General features: G+C 37.5%; 1 protein-coding gene across 2 annotated transcripts; it reads right to left on the reverse strand.

Moving 5' to 3' along the window:
• Positions 1 to 1411: 1411 nt before the first annotated feature.
• LOC108046218 (calmodulin) lies at positions 1412 to 17315 on the reverse strand. 2 transcript variants are annotated; one of them, XM_017125802.2, is made up of 5 exons: positions 17243 to 17315; positions 16566 to 16709; positions 11813 to 11987; positions 7180 to 7422; positions 1412 to 2247 (listed from the first exon to the last, which is right to left on the reverse strand). In XM_017125802.2, exons 2-5 carry the CDS (start codon positions 16566 to 16568, stop codon positions 2219 to 2221), a joined length of 450 nt encoding a protein of 149 aa, XP_016981291.1. In that variant the 5' UTR covers positions 16569 to 16709; positions 17243 to 17315; the 3' UTR covers positions 1412 to 2218. The 2 variants fall into 2 exon arrangements, with proteins under 2 accessions (XP_016981291.1, XP_016981289.1); XM_017125800.2 differs by lacking the exons at positions 16566 to 16709; positions 17243 to 17315 and adding an exon at positions 12049 to 12066.
• Positions 17316 to 17382: the final 67 nt, after the last annotated feature.

The raw sequence follows: 17382 nt of genomic DNA on the forward strand, positions 1-17382 counted from the left end.
TATGGATAGATCGGTTAGAAGACATCACGACGAGTTCGTTACAGTTGAGAAAAGGAAACAGGGTTTTCGATATGAAATTAAATTAAAACCAAGTACGGTTCAGTTAGCATTGGTCGCGCAGACTTTCATTTTCTATCAGTTAACGTTAACTAGGCAGCAGTGGACATAGAGGAAAAGATAGTTAGATAGACAGATAGTTTTGGGTGGTGGAGACAGAGCGGATGGGTTAAAGCTTGCGGTTGCTGTGGTGCCAGGGATTGCAGTTGTTGCTCTAACTTCAACTTAAACCTTTATGTTCGTATATTAATTTATGTTACGCTTAGCTAGCTCTCTTGCTTTTGTCTAAACTTTGCTTTGGTTTACGTCTTGAATCCACGCTCGATTTGCTTACATTTAAGACAATTGTCTTTGCATTTAGCTAGTTTAATTCATATGTATAATTTATTTATAAATATATATATATATTTATTTTAATATATATAACTGTTCCGATGCTGAATCGTCTCCTGTTGTTAAGAGTTGTCTTCTTTCGCGGGAGCCTCCTGCGATGTTGCTGCTGCTCCCCTCCATACTTCGTCCTTTCTTCCTTATATATGTGTGTGTTTGATGAAATCTTCTCCTTGCTTCTTCGTCCAGCTCTTCCTCCGCTTCGTCTCGCATATAAATATTTAATTTTATATTTCTTTATAATAAAATTATATTACTTTAGACTTGGTTTTCCTTTTGCTTTAAGTACATTAGGTATTTATATGTATATATATATAGAGTTCCTTCATATTTATATTTGTAATAGTAATATTCGGTTTACTGCTTTGCTGCCGCTTAAGTACTAGAGAAATGTGTTTTGCTGTTGTGTTTTAGTGGCGTTTGCATTGTTAAATGTTAAATCTGCTCATATTTGTATATATAATCAGATCGCCGTGTGGTGTTGCTTATGTTTGCTACAAATCGTGCCGACAAATCAGCTGCCTATCAAGGACCTTTTGGACTGCGGTCCTGCTGGTCCTCGTACAGCCCCCAAAAATATGTCTCATCATCTGCTGCGCGCCACATTTTTGGTTTTTAATTTAATTTTATATCGAAAATGTATTTGTAGTTGGTTTCTTTTTGTTTTTTTTTTTGTAATTTTTATTTGTTTTATTTTTTTCTTTATATTTATTAATTTTAAATTTAAATATAATTTAATAAGAAGAATTTGTTGTTGTTTGATTTTACATTATTTATAATATATATATGTTGTATTTATAATATATTTTACTTCTTGTTTTTCTGACATGTCTGTGTGTGGGAGTGGGTGTAAATGTGTGTCTGTAGTGTCGCTGTGTGGGGGGTGTGGTGTGTGTATGAGAGTGTGTGTGTGTGTTTGTAGAGTGTCTATATAAACTTTGCCAGTTTGCAAAAATTTCAAATATTTTTCTTTAACAGTTTTTGTTTTATTTGTATTTTTATTTGTTGTTTGTTTAGCTTTTATTTTTATTCTTTCTCGCAACGAAATCGACAAATTTTTCTTTATACTTTAAACACAATTTGCTAGCTTACAGATTCGGGTTTTCATTTTATCTTTTTAGTGGAAAACTTTTCAAACAAAATGCAGCCGTTGCGCGCCGTCGTCGCCAGGTGGCGCTGCCCATTACTTGGATCGCCATCTATCGGCAATACTGGTGGATGCTGCTGCTGCTTCTTGTTTCTCCCTCTGCTCGCTCCTCTTCTTCTTGCTCCTCATTTTGTTTAAGTGTAGTGATAGACTTGTTGTTGTTGTTATTCAAACGATAACATGCGATTCTTGTTTGTTGTTGCTGCTGGTTGTTGTTGTTGTTTGTTTGTGGTTTTAAACGGTGACTTCTTTAAGTATGCTGTTTGGTTGTTGTTTTTTGTTGCATTAAAATTATGTTGTTTTTTTCGTTTAACCTTTTTTTTCTCAGTTTAATGTATTTCTTTCTTTCTGAATCTGTTGTTTCATTTTTTAAATTTTCTTTTGCTTTTGCGTTTTTTTAAGTGTAAGTTTCATTTGTTTTAAAGTTTCTTAAATGTTTTTGCTTCTTATTCTTCTTTATGTTGGTTGTTTTTTGCTTAACTCTTTGTTGTTGTTTGTTGTTTTTTTTAAGATCTTTTACTGGGGTCCATAGCAACAGCGTGGCGCGATGTTATTGCGCACAGCTACAGTCTTCGTCAACATCTTAAAAAAATAGAAAGGCTTAAAAAGAAATAATTTAACGCTTCACTTCGATGTCATCATAGTCACGAATTCTGCAAAGAAAGATGAAGAGAGAATTTGCATTAGTATAAAGTTGAAAAGAGTTGTATTCTTTAAAGATTAAGGTTAACCATTGATAAAAGTATTGCTTTTTGAAAAAATTCAATAAACTTTTTCTGCATTAACTTCTATAAATTATGTGCTTTGTTAACATACTATAAATGCAGCTTAATTTTCTGATATTAAAACTTTATCGATTGTATTACTGCCAATTAAAAGATATATCCCAATCCAAAATACATTCCCAAACACTTAAGAAAATTCAAATCAACGAGTTGACACGAAAAAAAATTCACACAACAAATCAAGTATCGAAAATAGCTGAGCACTGTCATTAACCTTCTACTAAATTAAGAAGGCAATTAATCAATAGCAAACGAGCATTACACCATGGCTACAACAACAACAACAACGGCCAGCTAATCAATAAGACAAACGAGCAAGTCACGAGATGTCTGATGAAAACACTTTGCCGCACAAACACACACAGGGGCACACACCAAGGAAAATTTATTGAGTGCAAAGACTCAGACAGTCAATCGCCAGAGATTATGTACTCTCTTCAGCGTTCCCCATCCAAAAATAGAAAGCAGAGGATGCTTGCGACGTTGGCAGCGACGGAAGCAGATTGCAATAAAGACGTTGCCTCTTGCCGCATTGTTCGCGAATTGATGGGAAAGACAAGAAGTCTATGGTCTGGTATTCCGACTACTATATACCTCTTATTGACTACCAAAAGGCGTTTAATATTGATAACCAGAAAACTTTAATCTAACGTAAAAAGTTATAAATTCAAGGGGGTGTATGTAGAATATGGAGTATCTTGATTAAATAGACAAATCTAACATTACAGTCTTAAATACATTATTTTACACAATCGCATATACCCAATCTTCTTTACAAATACCTAGTAGAAAAAGAAAAGTTCTGCATCATCGACTCAATCAATAAGGAGAAAGAACGTCGAGACGGGGAGTTGTCATAGCCACCAGATGAACACAAAGACGGGTTGTATTGGTGTCCCCAATTTATCAGGTGTTTGCCTGTTTCTATTTTTGAAAGGAGAAAAGAATTCTCTGCTGCTACGGCATCTGTTCTTGTTGATTGCACTTCTTCTTCGCCCCTGTTTGCCATCGCCTAGGGTGACTGCATTTTTCAAATATTTAAACAAGAAGACACGGGAGGGACACACAAAAAGACACAGATAGGACAGGCAAATTGAGTGGGCGTGTAATTGGGTGGATTTTCTTGGGACCAATGGTCAAGAATTTATAGGAAGTATTGACAGCAAAAACAAGAAAGAAAACTATAGTCAATAATTACAAAACCTAAATTAGCTACAATATTTTTTCTAATTTGCCAAAAATTAACCTAAACGATTTTAAAAATGTATTTTAGGTCCAAAAGCGAAGTCCTAGTTGCCCTATTTTTATGCTATTTATAATCAAATGTACTTTAATCAATGTTATTGTCTTTCTTGGTTAGCTAATAAACTTCAGACCAAATATCTGACCCAGGAAAAACGCTTATCAAACACCTCAAATCGATTGTTATCAAGTTTTTGGCAAGTTTATTCTAACATTTGTAGTATCGTTATAACAGCTAATATCAGTAAAATCATCAAACACACCTTTTGTAATAAAACGAAACCTTTTGGGAGTCGTAAAAGGCTTAAAAATAAAATGTTATTAGCCAAAGTTCAGGCAACGCCCGAAAAAGGGCTAAGCCGTATGCAAAATACCCAAGAGTTAAACTCCCAGTGGGCGACCTTGACATTTGCCCACATGCAAATACTCGACGTTCGCTCTTTTGATTAAATCTTCGCCCTAAAACATCACTGCCCTTATTTCAGCCACGCCTATTGGCTGACCAGTTGCTTGCACTGAGAAAAATCACATTTTTTTCATTAATAATATTCCTTTCTAAAGTATAATCACTTTAGTGATTAGAAAATCATAACTTGGAATTTAATTTTCAAAGTAGTATCACATCTCGATCAGTTTCCATAGCTGATAACACTAAAACATGTTAATTGAATTATTTAAATATTCTATATAATATTTAATCCAATATTTTACTTGATTTTCGTTAAGTGCCTTAGTCGTGGGTGAAAGGTTGTTTATGACTTTTTGCGGGCTGGGTTCTCTCGCTGTTGCATTAGGCAATTAAAATGAAATTAAGCCCGATCGCGTTCCAACTTTTCCAGCTGCCTTGGCCAACAGAATATGTATATTTAGCCAATTTTCTTGGGTTTTTATTTTAGAGACCCACCGGCCCCCGAATTAACCACAATGACCCCCCTCCTCCTCCCTCATTACGTCGTTTGGCGTTTTTGTGGTTCTGCTGTTTATCTTTCGTCGTTTTGTTTACATTCGCCAAACTTACTTGTTCTATCTTTTCTAAGGTCGGTTTCTTTCCTTTTTTTTTTTGCTACTTTTGGAATTTATCTTCCTTTCTCTCGCTCACACATTGGCGATGTGTTCATTTAATTTGCCCTGCCTCTGCGCTAATGTTTAATTTGTTGTTCTTTGTATTTTGTTTAACATTTTATTTGATTTTCGACTTATTCTCGTGGCTCTCGAATCTGCCGCCGTTCCCTTTGCTCAGCATTTTTCTATCTGGCACTTGGCCAAAGTAAGTCTCATCCCCATTCCCATTCCCCAATATCTTTCTCTGCATATTCATTGTTTGCGCCATATAATTTTCACTCGCAAAATTACCGAAAAGTGGGAAAGTGGGGAGGTTTGGGGCCCGGCACACTGTATAGCCGGCAAGACAACAATAAAGACTTTGGTTAATTGGCAATAAGCAAAATGGCAACAATGCGCATTTTATATTTACGTTATGCTGATTCCGCTGACTGAACGAAAAAACACGGCCTGGCGAATGAGATTCATTCAATCGGTCAATGTTCACGCCATTTTCATCCCCTACCCCAAAAACCCCCCACCCCACCGCATCGAGATGGGCGGGGAAATTAAAGAATATTGCACAATATTTATATATTTTATTTTAATTGTTGTTTCCCATTCGCACTGTTGCCGTGCGCCGCGATCTGTGTGCTGTTTGCCCCGGCAGGTTAATCATTTAAGTGTGGAATTTACGCGCGACATTTATTTTGGCTTTTAAAAACATTTCAATTTCGGCGGCAAGAAAGTGGCGAAAGGCATAAAAAATGCTGATTGGGAGCAGGCGCAGGAAAAGTATAAATGCCAAGTGATATATGGCAGGCGAATGATGGTATGGAATTTTTTAAAAGCAGCTTACGCTGTTGATTTTCGAATAATTAAGAGATTTACAGAAACGATTTCAAAAGATCAGAACTCGTTAAGGTGCAATTAATTCCAGTAGCCTTCAGCACTTTTAATGGTTAAATAACTTCCTTCAATTCTTTTTTTTTTACTCAATATAAAAATACTTGAGGTCAGACTAATCCACATAATTCCACATAACTACAAGATAATGCAATCTGACAGTTTCAAGCACAATGTTATGAAAAGCTCTTCCTTATTATCAACTAATCCTCAACCCTTTATCAATTTTTGCTTTCATAGCAAACACATTTTTGACAAAATCTACTTGCGAATTTTCACTAAAAGAACATTCAGTTAATGATCATTAATCTAGATCATTGCTGTTCTATTGACTTTTGTTTAAACTTTTCGCTATTTTTATGTATTTTGTTCATAAATTACTTGTGATTAATCTATTTGATCCGAGAAATGCTTGCACGGCGGCCAAAAACGATTTCTATTTGAACTTGAAGAGGAAAATATATACGGATAGAGGTATATGTATGTGTACGGGGGAAAACTGTCCGATTTTAATTGCTACTTTTCCCGGTCTCAACAAAGGGAAATTTTGGTAGAATTAAGGGAGTGGGAGGATATGGCATGGAAAACCTGTTGAAAGCTTGCGAGGATTTTTTCGCGATCTTAAATTTGTTCCATTTTCTTTTTTATTGTTGTAGATTTTCCCATTTGAAGGTGATGTTTTTTTTCTCGGCTCTTTTCACCGCTAGCCTGCTGTTTGGCAATTGAAAAATCAATTTTCAAGCAATTAAAAAATTACGAAGAACACAAAACACGAAAATTTCGAATAAAAATGCAGTGCACATGGCGAGAGATATTTGTTTTCTATCTCTATATATATCTACATGGCTAGAGCTGAAAATAAGTATTACTACAATGAGTCAGGGAGGGCGCAGAGAGATCAGGTGAATTAGCAAAGCCATATGACACAGCCAAGTGCCAATTGTGACTCAAATGTGATGCCCGTGATTCAATCATTGCGGGTCTGTTGTTTTATTTGCACGGCAGGTGCAACAACAGACAGATCCAATTAGTGGCCAAACACGCGACCCACAAAAAAACTAAAATATCGAGCCATTACAGCGTAAATAGCGTAAGTGATACCTTACGAAATCAACTTGTATATGCAGATTATCGGCAAAGTCTTATATTTCATCATGTATTTAGGTTTTTGTAAAAGAAAGTCTTTAAAGATTTGTTTAAAAAAATGTCCTTTCCTTGTTGTATTCAGTTTAAAATGTTTACTGCATTTTTTTTTTGCGCCTTGTAAGGCGATTGCTTACTTAATGAAATTTTGAATTTCTTAAGAATTCTGGGAAACTGTAATAATAGGAAATTTTTAATAAGCTTTTTGAAGAAGTACACAATAAAGACGTGAAACCGAAATTTTTAGACTTCTGGGAAATTTGTAAGCGAATACAATTCCAATAAACTAGTTACTGATGTCTCATATATTTTAAAACCTATCTCCGCTTTTACAAGGAAATACAATAATAAACTTAGTAGCGTACAACCGTCAAAATTCCTAAGCTAATACGATTGATTTCATTAATTTAGTTACTTGTGTCTCATATACTTAAAAACATATCTCCGCCTTGACAAGGAATTACTCACCTTCGTAATTGACCTGACCGTCACCATCGATATCAGCCTCACGGATCATCTCGTCGACCTCCTCGTCTGTGAGCTTCTCGCCCAGATTTGTCATCACGTGACGCAACTCGGCCGCCGAGATGAAGCCGTTGCCGTCCTTGTCGAACACTCTGAAGGCTTCCCGGATCTCCTCTTCGCTATCGGTGTCCTTCATTTTGCGTGCCATCATTGTAAGGAATTCTGGGAAGTCAATTGTGCCGTTGCCTGTGCAAGGGGAAGCATTAAAAATAACAATTAATTTCGTTGCATACTTTTTGTGGGTTGGATTTCGGGGATTCCACCATCACCACCATCAATTTAAATTCTTCCCCGGGGCGTTATAATAAATTCAAGTCAAGGATAAAGGCACCCAGCATTTCTCTTCATTATGGCCAAGTTTGCTCTCCATTCCGAGACCCCGTATAAAACGAATACCCAACCCGGGGGCTGTGTACACTACTTAAAGCTTTTTTCCTCGTGTTGCCTTTTCGACGTTAAATCCCTGGGAGGTGGTATATATAATCGAGCATATTTTCATATTTGCCTAAGCCCCAAACAAACTTTCTTAGGGGGTTGGGGTAAGGCCATACACACACACACGTGTTTGGGCCACCCACCTTTTGGAGTGTGGTAGATAAGTCCGCCTAATCCCGTTTCTTTAGAATCACTCTCTCTTATCTCGGCTCCTTTATCGCCTGGCTCAGCCAAGTGGAATGGAAATTTGTTAAAGAATTTAGCCAAACATTTTGCCGAGGTTATCCTACGAATTCAATCGTAAATGAAGTGGTCTAACCGAAATTCTTGTTATACTAATTGAAAAAGTTTCCTTCGGCTTGACTTGGTTTTAAGTTGAAAATAGTTCTTCTTTGGGGTGGCGCACATTAAAGCAAGAACAACTTTTGGCCTTAATTGTTATTGACTGACTTTTTCAAGCCATCCCATCCAACACGAGCATCCCGGCCAGAAGAGCCTTTTGTCCATAAAATGGAACAGTATAAAATGTTTTTCAGTTTTCTGTTTGCTACCCTCAAAACCAAATGGAGCGTGGTTCATTGTGGCTATCATTTTTGTTTCTTGTGAATTGAATGTGTTTTTTATTACTTTGCTGGAAATGGGTTTTCTCCAGAGAAAACTTTCAGTATATGATTGCTAAAAAACGCAAAGGTTCAAGCTCTTTTCAACTTTAGCACAAAATGTTTTCCTAAGGGCAATTGAGATTTATTGAAAGAGATATGAAGTCAAAAACTTTGCTTCTCAAGTCAAAGTTACACAAAGTAAAAAAGGATAATAAACTAGACATCACACACATAGTCTCTCTGAACAACAAAATATTAAATTTATACGAGATAGCTTTCAAAATATTTGGTTAATAAAAGCAAAGCAGCAAATCGACAAATTAATTGAGCTAAAATAAATAAATAATTTCAGCGCTCAAATTTAAATAAAACAAATATTTAGAGGCAATTCTATTTCAAAATAATCTGCATTCAACTCGTAAATTTGCCAACAAAAAAATCAAAAACATAATGGGCTAATTTAAGTATTATTATTATTCAATATGGCCGCATTGAGAGCCAAAAATATTATTTCGAAAATAGCCCAGCAAATATCAAATAAAATATCGACGGGTGGCTTTAGTTCATTCCGATCTGTGTTGCGATTTCAGTTGTTTGGTTGCTTGTTGTCTTGCCTCCGTTTCTGTTTATGATTCTATTTAAAACATTTGACGCGATTTTCTGTTGCTTTTGGCTTTGTCGATAGGATTTCCCCAACCGAAAAAAAACAAATACCAAGGAAAGCCTCCGCCACACACATATTGGTATGGGGGAAAAGACAAATCATTGAGAAATTTGTTGCCATTTTGGTTAGACGCTTCTTAGACTGGCCCGAAAAACTTTGACGAACCCGGGCAGTCCAATTATGATCATCGCAATCCCGACATGATAATGATGATCGCCAGTGTCTGGCTGTATTTTTGGTTTCCATTACGTTTTCCTGCCAACTATTACCTCTTCACATCCCCTCCTTTCCCGTTTCGCAACGTTGCTCGCAAAATTTTGCAGACAATTTAAAATTTTAATAAGTTTTTTTTTTGCGCGCAGTGAGATCGCTAAATTTAGTCTGGGGGCATTTTCCATTGCTTGTTAGAAATACAGTAGAAGACTCTCGAATTTATTGCACCTCAGGCCAAATTGGGTGGTAATAACTGATTTTTCTGGCAAGCTTGGAAAATAAATTAAATTACATTTACTTTGAGAAAATTGTTTTTAAATTAATCATTTTAACTGCTTATTGTGTGTCCCTTCTATTTATTATTTAAGTTTTTGCGGCTGTTTCGAGGGACTTAAAAAAAAAACCAAATTGGTTTTTCTGTGATAAAAAATATTAAATTATTCCATCTTTCATACAACTTCTCTATAAATTCTTAATTGTCAAGAATGTCCCCCGTTCGAAATAGCTTTTTTCACTCCTTTTGCTTAATATTTTTTATACCGCTGGACAATCCCACTGCCAACAACTAATGCGGTCGTTTGCACGCAGCTCAGACCCAGAAGCAGCCAGTTTGGCCATCGTCAACTGCCTGCGACGAGACGCCAACAAAATTTCAAGTAATGAATGTTTAATGTTTCCGTCAGATTCCTGCCTGACTGCCTCTGCCTGGCCAATGAGTGAGTGGGCCATGCGAGTGGGTGATTCTGGTTGCCAAGTTAGTTTCGGCCAGAAAATGCATTCCTCTGTGGGAATCGTAAATTAGAGGAGTCAGCCAAAAGGGGGAAACAACTTTCCAGTTGAAACAATTTTTCAAGCTATTTTAAACATTAAACGTTTGAAAATAAAGTTGGCAAAACATTTTGCTTTCCACTCATTGAAAAACTTTTGCACATATGCAAATTCTAGCAAATAAGTTGCGAAAAATGTTGGTCTCCCAAGTGGCGACGCCATGTGCCATATACCAAACTACTATTTTTAGCCCTGATAAACAGTTAGTATTCGCAGCCACCCCCCCTCCCTCTCGTTTGTCTAAGCCCCCTTCTTTCCTGATTGCAACACTTTAACTTTTGGAAACAAAAAAAAAAAAAAACAGATTTTGCGAGAGTTTTTAGTGCGCCTGCGCTCAAATTCCTTTGCAGGACTTTGCAGATTTTGTCCTGGATATTTTAGACAACATGCGCACAGAATTTCCACGTGCAAGCGCAACAGCAGCAGTGCCAACAACAAACTAAGAAAATCTGACAAGAAAAATGGAACAGCAAAAACAAATACAAATTGGGCGGGGACAGTTACAAAACTTATGAAAGAATAAGTTAGGGAAGTAACTTTTCTCTGCTGAATTCTTATGATTTACTTGTTACGCATTTTCCATGGAAAAAGGGAGAAGAATACAAGGGAATGGGTTTCAAAAAAGGGGCAGCTAAAAATAGTGGTTCTGCCAGGAATGTCATCCAATTAAGTAATATTCTATGAAATATAAATATTTTACTTTGGCTTAAAAGAGATTAATATTTTACTTAAAGTGCCAACATTTTTTACTATTTTTTTGCAGCCAGGGAAAGAAATTAAAATTATTTCACAAACTATTTTGCCTCCTTCTAGCGCATGAATATAAAAAATAGAGTGGGGGAAGCTATTTATTTGCTCCCCACATTCGTGGCAATCTAGTTTTCCGTCAAAAGGTGAAAAACCTCGCGCTATAAAAACAGGCGACACATTTTCGATTTGGCCACATTTTTGGCGCGAGGCGCCTGTCGCTCGATTTCCTCTTGCATCAAAAATAAACATGGATGGTTCCCCAAAAGTTTCTTACACTAAAACTTGTCCGAGATTTTGAGTTAGGCGAACAACCACCTTTTCTTAAAAAAGAAAAAAAATTAAATACCATCAGAAAACAAGGGAAAAAAATCTGACAGCAACGGCTGCCAAAGACAAGACACGGGAAAGAGCCAAAATATTTTAGTCATCTATTTTTAATGCCTATGACGTGTTTTTGTTGCATATTTTTAGCCAAGAAATGATTTTCATTTTTTTTTTCACCCATTGTTTGTCGTACAAATGTTAGTCTGATCTACCTCTGTCTGCGAAAAGAGCAGAACGGAACGAGTGAGAGGGATTAGGCCCAGAACAAAAACAGATTTGGGTTAACAAAATTAGACACGTCGGGATCGGGATCGGAATCGGGCTCGATGGGGTTTTCGCCGGTTTATTTTATTACTGGAGCAAAGTTGTTAAGCTGAAACCATAGCTAATCACATCATTTGCACATATAGTCGAACATTTTAAAGTCTGACTTAATCAAGTTGTATAGTTTATGACTTGAACTAAATTGTGGGAAATATAGATAAAGTACAGAACCTGATGTCCAAGTAACAATAAATACAATTATCGTTTCTCTACTAATTAACTAACATGAACTAATTTAAGTTGTTTGTCTAATTTGTAAGCCCAGAATATACACAATATTTTATTTTGTATGACTAAATTTCTTTTTATAGCCTCCTAAAAATAAAGCTTGTTAATTCTTAAGCTTCTTATGGGATTCCAAAGACTTGATATCTATTACAACGCCCCACAAGACGGAACAATTTTTCCAATTTTCTTGAATAGCTCCCCAACTTACCGTCGGCATCAACCTCGTTGATCATGTCCTGCAGCTCGGCTTCTGTGGGGTTCTGGCCCAGGGATCGCATGACTGTTCCCAACTCCTTTGTTGTGATGGTGCCATCGCCGTCTTTGTCGAATAGCGAGAATGCCTCTTTGAACTCGGCGATCTGTTCCTCTGTCAGCTGATCGGCCTGCAAACACACAAATGAATACCGCATAAATTAGATGCACCACTTAAAGTTCCACACATACCATTATGAATTGGTATAAAAACCTTTGTCTATAAATTGTTTACAAAATAAATTTTACACCTATAGACAACTCGACCGGGTTGGTTATTGAAATACTTTTCAACGACATCCCGATAGCATTTCAATGTCAACATGGAAAGCTACCCAAGAATACAATTAGGAATAACAAAAGACGAGAAAGGAGAACAATTGTGTTTAATTTGAATAATTTTGCGTATTGTTTGCTCGCCGCAAGGCAAGTCCAGATACAATTGTATCTGTAGCTATGCAGTGGTATCTTGAAAAAGGTGTTAAGTTTCCGCTGAATCAACAAAACCTGACGTCAGCGACTGAATAAACAAGGGACCAGGAAAGCACTGCCGAAAGGGGGAGTGGAGGAAACGAGAGGAGAAGTCGACACCCAAAACCAAAATTTATTATTGCCAAGGGAATGATGTATATGTGACAAGAGACGTGCGAGTTGTCAGTTTCAGGAGCCAAGAGACCTAGCCAAAAACGATCTTGAGCGTCTCATGTTGGAGCAACAAAACCAAAAACCGGGCGTATAAAATTCCCGTTTGCCTGTTAATGTTTTAATGCACATTAATGTTTATTTGGGCAACTCGTTCTCTACAGATAAGACCAAGAATCATTTGAGTATATTATAAGGCCTGGTTGGGGAACTTGCGATAATTATTATTAATCATGAAGCAAAAATGCAAAAGCAAACTTTGCCTGCGTCAGAGGGTGAATTATATATATTTGCTCAAGCTGATAAGTGCAAACTGATATGTATGGAAACAGTATATAAACGATTGTTTGTTTTCTGATCCTATGTAATAACAACTTAATTTGCCATATTCAAAAGGGCAACTCAATCTACAGCAATTATAATTAATTAATGGTTTGGGATCAACAGTACAAAAGTTGAAACAAAATGTACTGATCTTTTTTTTAGTTTCTCTACTCTATCTAATCACCGCGGCACAAAACAATTATGCATGCTCACTTGAAGGCCAAATCGGGTTCCTTAAAAATCACACACAAACATGGCTCTCAGACATGTTGGCCAACCTTTATGGACAACTTCCGTTCCGTAAGTAGTAGGGAATACAGAAAGTCAAATCGGCGATTGACATTGGAATTATAGCGCCCTGCTTGACCTTATCTAATCGGGGGAATTTCGGTGAATTTAAACAGCAAATTCGAGTACATTAGGTTTGCTGCCGCGGTGGTGGCACCTGTTTTTTTTGTTGGCCCAGAGATTGTCGCGTTGGCGTTCAATTGAATTTGCCAAGCTTATCGCCGCTGTCTGAGCAGATAAAACGATTTCCAACTAGGTTATGTCATTGGCAGGCGTGACTAAGCCAGAAACACCCATCGGAGCTCAGAGATTTCCGCTGGAACAGATTGAAGCTCTCTCCCTAAATGGCGACAAATGCAAACAACAACAGACCCCACCCACCAGATATCCATTAATGGCAGTCAATCGGGCGGGGTCGTTAATCGAGAAGGGGGGTTGGGGTTAAGGCCTAATTGGTAATCCATTTGTATGCACAATCAGACGCCCACGGCATCCCGAAGAAGCTTCTATATCAAGGCAAGCACACAGTGCCTGCCAAAATTTTATGCCTTGGAGAAGGACTCAGGCTGTGCGTATTTATCAGGATTATTTATTTACTTTTATGACCATGACTCATGGTCTTGATCTCATGATCCACCCAAAGTAGCTAAACTTTTTTAACTTCAACCATCAATATCCACTTAAAGAGATTCACTTATGATGATGACATTTGTACATATTTGTGTCATATTAATGAGGTTCTAGTTGTTGACCACAGGGTTTTAAATTCAAGATACAACAAAAACCGTTAGTTATACAACATTAGTCATACATCTTCACATAAAATTGTAGTTTTTCTTTATCTTTATTGTTTATTTCTATTAATAATTTTTTATATTTAAAATTAGATAATTGAATTTGAGTTATCATAATAAATGTATGCGTTTATCACCTATATATTCACAGCTAACATGTTTTTGGCTGTAAAAAGATTCGTCTTAAAGAAGTTTGACGGCAAATACAACTTCAAACAAGTCATAACTGGAAATTTATGTTGAAGCCAAGTTTGCCGGTTTACCGTTGTATTGTATACGCTTTTTTGCCGGTCCCAACCGGTTTCATGGGGTTTAGTTTGGATTCATGAATGACGGTTAGTTAATTTTGGTTTTCGGGTCCATTTTTAGTGCATCCGAACTCAGGTTCAAGCAACTGCGCTAGTTGAGCCAAAAGCCAGTCATTTGGCTTTATTAAATGCCACTCACATCATCGGGTATTCATCATACACCATATGATCGATGAAGTCAGCCCAAGAACACATACTGACTCATGGGAATTTATATGGATGTTGGCTAATTTTTCAACGGAAATAAATAAGATACATATACAACCATTTCTCATAATTAGCTTTAGCTAAAGATCAACAAACTATGAAGATCAGTCAAAAGCCCTGGCAAATGTTTGTTTTAGCCAAGTTAGCAGTCGAATCACAGAAACAAATTGGGCACGTAGAGCTGTACGATATATTTTAATTAAAAGCTGTTTGCATTCTGCGTGAGCTGTAAAAATCGCTAATTAAATTAGGCGACACCAGATGAGGCTGAATGTGGGTGGGATGGGGTGTTGTGGGGATGGGTGATAAAGTGGGCGGGGTTTCTTATCAAAAGTCGCAGAGAAGGCCAAACAGAATAAGAAGGTGAAAAGAGGGCGACAAGAAAATTGGATTATGTGGTTAAGCGGCGTCTAGCAGGAATTTTTCTACATTTGCAGCGCTTTCTTTCTCCTCCTCCTCCTCCCCCACCATTCGCCTGTGCCGTTACAATAAAATTCTTGTGCGAAAAGCCAAAGTGGAACAGGCAGCCAACACAGACACACTGATACACACACGGACACGAACACGGCGAGCCGAACGAATGAACGAGCGAAGCAGACGAACAAAGACGAAGGCGAAACAGCAAAATAACCGCAATGCGGCAAATGAAACGGTTATGGAAGAAAACAACAAAAGGTAGGCGCCGATAAAAGTGCCAAGCGCAAGGCGCAAAAAAAATGAAATACCGAAAGAAACGGAAAGAGAGAGGGAGACGCAGCACAAAACGGAACTGATAACGAACGAAATAATTGCACACAGAGAGAGACGCGAAAGTGTGTGAAACGGTAATGCGAGAGCGTCGAAACGGGTAAAATGAGCGGCGAGTGCGCAAGAGAGGGAGAGCAAGAGAGAACCAAAAAGAATTTTTTCACCATTTCCATTGGCCGTTTCTAACCTCCAATTTTTGTGCGGTAAATAAAAAATACAACCAAAAGGCATAGAGCGAACAACGAACGGCGGGTCAAGGAGGAGACCGATAATGCCGGGCCCGGCAACTTTGTTGTTCATCAATATATTCTGCATATTCACACATTTTCCACTGATAAGCAAAATAATGGAGGTCTACGAGCGGGGGCATTTCTATAATTTGCGGGGATCTTTGAAAAATTGCTGATAAAAGTGTCGATGGCAACGCGTGTGTGCATAATGCTTAACAAATTGGCCGAAATCATATTTGATTTACGATTTCAAAGAGACGAGGAGGAATAAAGGAGGACGGAAAATGAGGTGTTGCTCGAGATGCTGATAAGAATTTCCACATTTCCACGCCTGATTGGGTTTCGATGGTTTTTTTTTTTGCTAGCGTCATGGAATTATTATAGGGCAAACTTGATTCGTGTGCGACAGCCTTGGAAATATAATAATTTTGACGAGTGACGTGACATGTGTGTAAATTCTTGCTATTGACATTGCTTATTTAATTGTACTACTTATTTTCTGCGACCCCCAGGGCAAAATTAAACTTTTGATTACTTAGCTTTAGTTGAACAAAAAAGTTAAAGAAAACTGTGAACAAAAAATAGCTCATACTTAAACAACTTATCTTTTGTTTTTTGCATAAGTATGAATTTTAAATAAGTTCTACAAATTATTTCATTTGAATCAAAGAAAACTAATAAATCGAAAAACATAAGATTTGAATTCTGGGTACAAACTACTATCCAATTACAATGAGAGAGCCAAAATGTACTTGAATCAGGACATACCACCTAGGATTAATGATTTATGTATTGGGGGTGAATTATGTTCGTTTGTAAAACAACAATATTGGTTTGTAGAAAAAACCAGTTTTTTCTACCCATGAGCATGATATATTTTTGGGGTGCGAAATGTAAACGAAATTCCCGGGGACAGCTGCTTTTCGACGGGGTGTTCGGGGTTGAGGTGTGTATGTGTGTGGAAAGCCGTTAAAACCATATAAACAAAGTCTAATTGGAAGCCATTCGACCCCTCCCGCTCGCACTAATGGTAATTGCCCTGGGGGTCGCTGTCTGACTTTGATTTTTCGCAAAAACTGTGGAAATTTCAATGGAAAATGATGGCCGCACGTTGTGTAAACACAGAAAATAAAGATGCACATGTTTTCCAGCTATTCCCATAAACTTACCATTTTTGTAGGTGTTTTTTTGTTTTGTTGCTAGAGTGACGAAGTTTTAATCCGCTGCGGCTACTGCTGCTGCTTGGGTGTTGGTATGTGTGTGAGTGGAATTACGGAACGCGCGGTTAACTTTATTTTTTACTAATTAACACACTGCAAAAGAAGCAAGAAGAGGTTTTGGGGAGATTACTTTTGGGGGGTCTTTAGGCAAGAAGTAGAAAACTGCCAACTCGGAGAGAAGAAAAAAGCGTCCAAAGCAGCGACGCCGACGCTTTTTTTTTCCTCGCCGTGGCAGTTTCTTAAATTTTGTAGTGTTGTTGTTTCAGCCGAAATTAATACAAATTTTCGCCTTGCGTTTCTTTCTTTTTTTTTTGTGGCTTTCATTCGTTTTTTTTTCAGCTATTGTGCGAAATATGCCAAACACACGCGCGCACACGGCAGAATTCTCGTTTTATATAGTAGATATGTGGCGGGGAGAGCTAATACATATAAGAGTTGCTCGGATTCGGTTTTTATACAGATATTTGTTTCATTTTTTGCTCGTTGGTTTTCTTGATTTTTGGCTGGCGCCGAGAAATTGGCTTTTCCGCGGAACTTTCGCAGCTCCGGGTCCTTGGGTGTGTGTGGTTTAGCTATTTGTTGGTCCAATAATGCTCTATATGTAATAGCTGGTTCTGGCAACTCACGATCCTAATCTGATTTCCGTCCGCAACGGTCGACGACTCAAAAAACTTTGTGTTCGAAATAGCGCTGCGTCGCCATATATACGGTTTTATTTTCGCCGATATCAAAAGCAGGGCTCTCTCGCGAGAGCCAGAGCGAAACG

The sequence above is a fragment of the Drosophila rhopaloa genome, unplaced genomic scaffold (genome assembly GCF_018152115.1).
Source record: "Drosophila rhopaloa isolate 14029-0021.01 unplaced genomic scaffold, ASM1815211v1 contig_115, whole genome shotgun sequence".
NCBI lineage: Eukaryota > Metazoa > Arthropoda > Insecta > Diptera > Drosophilidae > Drosophila > Drosophila rhopaloa.

Coding starts and splice junctions, on each gene's coding strand:
- LOC108046218 (XM_017125802.2), bottom strand. Junction 7,423..11,812: donor CAACGAGGTTGATGCCGACG/GTAAGTTGGGGA, acceptor CCCCTTGCACAG/GCAACGGCACAATTGACTTC. Junction 2,248..7,179: donor CGGTCAGGTCAATTACGAAG/GTGAGTAATTCC, acceptor CTTTCTTTGCAG/AATTCGTGACTATGATGACA.